At 48.1% G+C, this 5,927-nt stretch overlaps 1 protein-coding gene across 1 annotated transcript; it reads left to right on the top strand.

Moving 5' to 3' along the window:
- Positions 1-826: 826 nt before the first annotated feature.
- LOC104492176 (T-cell surface glycoprotein CD4-like) lies at positions 827-5,124 on the top strand. Its single transcript, XM_010134695.1, has 8 exons — positions 827-887; positions 2,551-2,706; positions 2,792-2,935; positions 3,177-3,452; positions 3,889-4,251; positions 4,373-4,615; positions 4,706-4,824; positions 5,053-5,124. Exons 1-8 carry the CDS (start codon positions 827-829, stop codon positions 5,122-5,124), a joined length of 1,434 nt encoding a protein of 477 aa, XP_010132997.1.
- Positions 5,125-5,927: the final 803 nt, after the last annotated feature.

Consider the following 5,927-nt stretch of genomic DNA (forward strand, 5'->3'; position numbering starts at 1 on the left):
ATCTCCAAGGGCAGAGATTGCCCGGCATCTCTTGCCGTCTATTCCAATGCTGAACCACCTTCATCAGGAAGAAATTTCGCCTTATATCTAGTCAACGGTTCCTTGCTGCAAAATATGGCTGCTGCTTCCTGTTCCTCTCCTGTGCACATCTGAGAAGAATGTGGCTCTTCTTCTAGGTAATGTCTTTTAGATAATGGGAGACTGAAATTAGATCCCACCTTGGCTCTCTTCTCCCTGCCAGACCCAGCTTTCCATCTCTCCCTGTATATCACGTGCTCCAACCTCTTCACCATCCGAGTAGCTCCTCACTGGGTTTGCTGGCATCCTTCTTGTACTGGGGTCCCAGAACTGGATTCTGTACCCTAGGTGAGACTTCAAGTGTGCCAAATGGAGGGAATTAATTACTTTCCTCAGCCGCCTGGCTGCGCTTTGGGTAATGCAACTCTGTATGTGTTCAGCCTTAATCTCTGCAAGAGCAATGACAACCCACCATAGAGAAGTAAAAAAGCAGAGAACTCTTGGCGATGTAAACACCTGCAGTTCCATGAATGCCAGAAACCCAGGGATGAGTAGAATTAAATGTTTAGTACCAAACTCTAGGGGAAACATGGCAGCTGGATTCTCTGCGGAAACACAGGACTCTGGTGACTGTACCAGTGAGTTTCCACTTTGCTGCGCTGAAGGATGACGGGTGCTGGGAACATGGGGCCCATCCGCCGAAATCTGAAAACCAGCCATTAGTGACAGAGCGTTTGGGTCTTCCAGGAGAGCAGCGACGGCGTTTCCAGCCCTGCAGCCTGCAGCAGGGGGCAACGTTCCTGCAGCAATGGAATCACACAGCGCGGTGGTGAGCAGCACATTTGCTGTCTTCTTGGTTCTGCATCTGGGTGAGTCCTCAGCTCAGCAAACCCTCCTAGTTCTTACAGCCTTTCCGCAAGCCTCACAACACTTGGGGTGCTGGTAGGCTTCTCCGTATTTGCTGACAGAACAAACCACGCATGGTTTAGAGCAGGCTCAGTCCAACTGTGAAGCTGTGACGGCTGCCTCCTCACCTCGTCTGGCCCAGCCCTGCACTGCCCAACAGCTCCCCATGGCAGTGGAGGTTAGGACAGAGGCACTAGAAGCTGAGCGGCTCCCTACGTCTATGTCCCGTTATTTCAGAGGCAGCATGGACTGGGGACTCAGGTTGTTCCCAGCCTGCCTGCTGAGCCTGCCACCCAAAACCAGGGTGCCTGGAGCATCAGCAGGTTTGGGGAGCTGCCCTGTAGAGAGGCAGGAGTGGGGTTCCTGTGAGAGCCAGGGGGTGCGCCGAGCACAGAATGGAAAATAGTGCCCTTCGCGCTGCCTCCAGCTGCCTGGGCAAACCCGTGTGTTTCTCATTACAGATTTGCCCTTACAGATGTGATGCTACCGGCTTGCTTAGTTTGACTGCTAATGTTGTACGGTTTGGTGGACCTTCTAGTGCTCATTTTCCAAGAAAGGAAGGTGACCAAATAAGACCAAGTCTGCATTTCTCAGATATGCAGCGTTGATTCCTCCAGTTGCAGAGGAAAGACAGGAAATCTTCTGTGCACCCCAGAACCAAAAGCAAAGAAAAATAGGCCAAGTCTTATTAGCAACATTCATAATTTCATCCTTTAAGACATAACAATAATTTTCTGTGGTCCAATGTGCTATTTTTGAAGAACTGTATCGACAATATTGCAGATTACCTATGCCCTAGGAGCAATACGTGACCGGTGGAAAACCCTCCATTAAACTCATGTAAACTTCTTTTTTTGCCCTTCTCTGGCTCTCTAGTACAAGGATCACCTGGAGGATCGGCAGGTTTGGCAGCTCTCAGAGCTTGCCAGCAGCGAGGCAGGTGACCACAGCCCCCTTATTCCCAATTGTACCTCTGACAACTCCATCTCCCTCTTATGGTCTCCTACAAAAATACTCTTTACAGAGAAGGAAAGGAAGTGGTTCTTCCAAGAACACCCTACTTTTTTCTTGTCACATAGCCTTCATCCCATGAACAGGAACCTGTCATCAGGCCAGCCTTCTTTCTTCCTGTTTTACTTTATCCTTTTACTTTGCTGGGTTTTCAGTCTTGCTCAATGCAAAAATTGGAATAAGGGGTGAGAAAATTTGCCAGTACTACCTCGAGGCTTGACCGGGTAATGAAGGAGAGCTGGCAAATGCTGTACCTGCCTTTGCCTCCAGTAGGACAACTAAATCTTGTCCAGTGGAAAGAGGTTGTTTCAGTGTAACTGTCGAATCCATCACTGGCATTTTCCCTATTTCTGAATGTATGTGAAACAAAATTGTTATTAGCCAGGTAAAGAGCCCAAAGTGGAGGGGAGGGAAGCTATGGAGCTGAAAAGGGAATGATTGATTGATTGATTGATGAGACAAAGGAGTGAAAAATTCAGAAATTGAGGATAATCCTCCCAGGATCTGGGAAAGGGAAGACAAATACCTGTGTCTTTCTGGAGGGATGGGGAATATTCATTGAGCTGCCCTTCAGAAAGTGAATGTATGCCTTTTTTGGTGGGTATTGATTTTCAGCTCTGTTCCCCATTATGGGTCAGCAAAATGAGCTACGGATTGGGGTCGCAGGACAGGAGGTGATTTTGAACTGCAAAGGCATACCTCGTGGTGCGGATGTGACCTGGAATCACTACAAGGTTGTTATAAGGCAGTTTAGAGGTGAACATTTGAAAGGTAAGGCTGCCAATCCATCACCCCTTCTCCTCAGTACATGGCTGAGAAACCTCTTCCCTCCTAACCAAGCTTATATTTTCAAAAGGCAAAGCTTCCATGACCGATCGATCTGAGATCAACACCAACAGTAAAGACCTGAAGGTGTCGGACTTAAGGCTCTCTGATGCTGGCACCTACTCCTGTAAACATGGCTCTCACACAGTCAGTATCTCACTGCATGTCTTTCAACGTGAGTGATTCGAGGGCTTTTATCCACGAGGAGGTGAGGGTGGAGGGGACCATAGGGCTCAGAGAGACATCTCTGCTGAGATTCTTTATCGAACTGCCATTTATTCTGGCCTGGGGTATCACAGTTAATTGCTCCTCCGTCTCCAGAGCACAAAGTCTCCATATTCTCTTTGTTGACACACTTGTCCCTCTCTTGCAGGAAGAGGAGCTGACTTACTGGCTGTGCTTTTTATTTTTAACAGTGATGATTCCTTCAGATGGGAACTTCCTGCTAAATGATGTGCTCAGCCTGACTTTAAGGCAGAATTCATCCTATCCTCTACCCAACCTCCAGCTCACATTGTTTAACAGTAACAATAACGTAGTAAGACCAACAGCCATACAACATGAGACTCGTCAACAATACACACTGCAATTACGGCACCTGGAGGCTACAGACAGCGGAACCTGGATGTGCCACGTCCATTCGGACTCCCCTTTGATTAACCAGAACATCTCCTTTGCTGTGAGGGTATTAGGTACGCAACAACAAAAATGCAACTCGCACACGAGCTCGGGGACCAGCGCTCCCTCCGGTTCATGAGCAGAGCTTTTACTTTCCTTCATCCCACGCAATGGTGCTCCAAGGTCAATTACCCAGCGCTTCTGACTCTGCAGCTTGGGGATTGCTCTGCTGCCTAAGCTCTGTTACACGCTTGCCCCCATTTTCCTTTCTAGGCTCGGTGAGGAGGGGATCCTCATCTCCTCGGGGTCTGTTCTTCCCAGCTCTGCTGAGTTTGGGAGCTTTGGCTCTTTAAACCTATTCTGTTTAACCTTCCTGGGGTATCTTCTGGCTTTTCTCCAAGTCCTTTTTCAGCCAAGCACGGTGTGCGTCTCTCCAGATCAAGGGTGGACAAGGGGAAGCGTAGCCATGGCTTTTCCTGACTCTGTATTCCTTGTCCCTTCTGCACTCAGGTTTTGAGAATCCAGATTTGGAAAGAAAGTATGCAACTGTTAATAGCACTGTCATCTTGTCATGGTATCTGAACTTCCAGAAGATAAAATGGAAAGAAGGTTTCACAGGAAAACTGAATTGGAAGCAACAGGAAAATGCAACTACTCATGAGCTACTTGATTTCAACGTCACAGCACGAGGAAAGAAGCATGAGACAAGAAAAAGCCGCCACTTTCAGTTTGAAATACCTGAAAGCATGTCTGAAAGCATCATAGAAGTGAAGCTCCCTAAAATCCATTTCAACCACTCTGGGCAGTACCAGTGCCAGCTGGCATACGATGGAAGACACGCACAGAACAAGAAAGAGCTGGTGGTGATGAAAGGTAAGAGAAAGAGATGTGAGTCAAGTGAGGAGAAACTGCAGAACTCTGCATCCACCACAAGAGTAGGGGTGGATCCATCTTCCCATCCTCTCACTCACATGACCTTTTCTTCCCTTTACAGTCTCAGCTAAGCCTGCCGGACCACTTCCCAGAGGGGCTGAGATGACCCTGATCTGCCAGGTCTCTAGTCCACTCCCATCCAATGCCCACTTGCTCTGGGAACTTATTAGTGGGACTCAGACAGTCACCAAGAAGTCAAAGCAGCATGAAGTAAAGGTGGAAGTGAACGTCAGCGCTGCAGGGCTGTGGAGCTGTCACCTCATAGAAGACAATGAGAGGAAGATCAGCCTTAATTACTCTGTGGGTATGGAAAAGAGCATCACGCCCCTGCCTTCACCCCAAAGCCTTAAAATTCCCTTTGTTTCTGTGTCTGAATACTTCTCTCCTTCCACAGAGGAAGTTTCTGTTTGGATTAGCCATGTGGTAATTGGAGCAAGTATTGGAGGCAGTGTACTGGTGTTTGGCCTTGCGGGCCTGTGCATCGTCAGTGGTATGAGCTGGCAGCGGAGAAGGGTGAGTTCCCTGGTCCCTGTGACAGCAGAAGAGAAGACAAACTCCCCAAACTAGAGGAAAAATCTGTTTTTCAGTCTGGGTGTGGGGCAGAACAGATAAAGTGTCAGTCCTTAGACTCAAAGCAAGTGGTTAGAGATGGATAGTCTGCAGATATCAGACAGTGCTTTAGAGGAAAGCATCTGAAGCATAAAAATACCCAATTGTTACTTGTTTCTTCTCTCCTGGCAGCAACAGGCAAAAAAGATGGCACGAGCAAGACGATACTTGCTGGAAAACAAGACATGTCAGTGTCAACAGTAAGTGGCAATGAGGGCACCCAGAAAGGGCAAAGACTCTGGTTTCAAGACAGGGGAGCTGGGTTGGTCAAGCAGGGCAAAATGGAGCTTGAAGCCTGCTTGGTGCTACAGCTGCATTTCAGCATTTGCACCTCTTACTCGTATTAGGTCACGCTAAAGTGTCATGATCTATGTTTAATGAATTTCCCGTCACACCCCAAACATGTGGCAGCATTATGCTGGGCAAATTTCGAGCAGAGAGGCTTCACTGGAATTACCTTGATGCTGAGAGATGTTAGCCAAACCTAAGCAGGAGCTCCAGAGCCCTTTGATAGGTTTCGCAGTGCATCTGGGTCCTGGATATCAAGGTTGTGGCGGTGGAAGGCACACAGCCAAGCTCAACCAAATTTTTAAAATCCACGAGGTCCATCTAGCACCTAGCACAGGGCTGGCTGCGCCCTGTGCAAATTGCCAGTAACCTCCTGGGAGCAAAGAAAGAGAAGGGAAAAGAAAATCACGGAACACTGTGAACCATGCCCTCTCCCAGAGGCCTTGGGTGACATGAAATACACCATCACGTCCCGGTCCTTTCCGTGGGAGCAAGGATTTCTCAGCAGTTTCTCTGCTGTCCTTTACCAGGACTTTACACTTTTAAGGTAACAGGCCTCAGAAGCAGCTGTGGAAAAACACTGACAGCTGTTCTGTCACTGGAAGTGGAGAGCTAAGGACAGTATAAATGACCACAAGAACAAGTTCAATGAAAGTCGAAGTACAGAACTGGATCTCTGCTTAATTTTCACTGGTGACGGTGGCAAACTGATAATTTCA

The sequence above is a fragment of the Buceros rhinoceros genome, unplaced genomic scaffold (assembly GCF_000710305.1).
Source record: "Buceros rhinoceros silvestris isolate BGI_N320 unplaced genomic scaffold, ASM71030v1 scaffold22144, whole genome shotgun sequence".
NCBI classification, from domain to species: domain Eukaryota; kingdom Metazoa; phylum Chordata; class Aves; order Bucerotiformes; family Bucerotidae; genus Buceros; species Buceros rhinoceros.

What these genes read in the sequence shown, in the direction of transcription:
- LOC104492176 (XM_010134695.1), top strand. Translation starts at nt 827, where the DNA reads ATGGAATCACACAGCGCGGTGGTGAGCAGCACATTTGCTGTCTTCTTG. An exon ending in CTTCTTGGTTCTGCATCTGG is followed by an intron (nt 888 to 2,550) that starts GTGAGTCCTCAG and finishes ATTGATTTTCAG; the next exon opens with CTCTGTTCCCCATTATGGGT. An exon ending in TAGAGGTGAACATTTGAAAG is followed by an intron (nt 2,707 to 2,791) that starts GTAAGGCTGCCA and finishes TATTTTCAAAAG; the next exon opens with GCAAAGCTTCCATGACCGAT.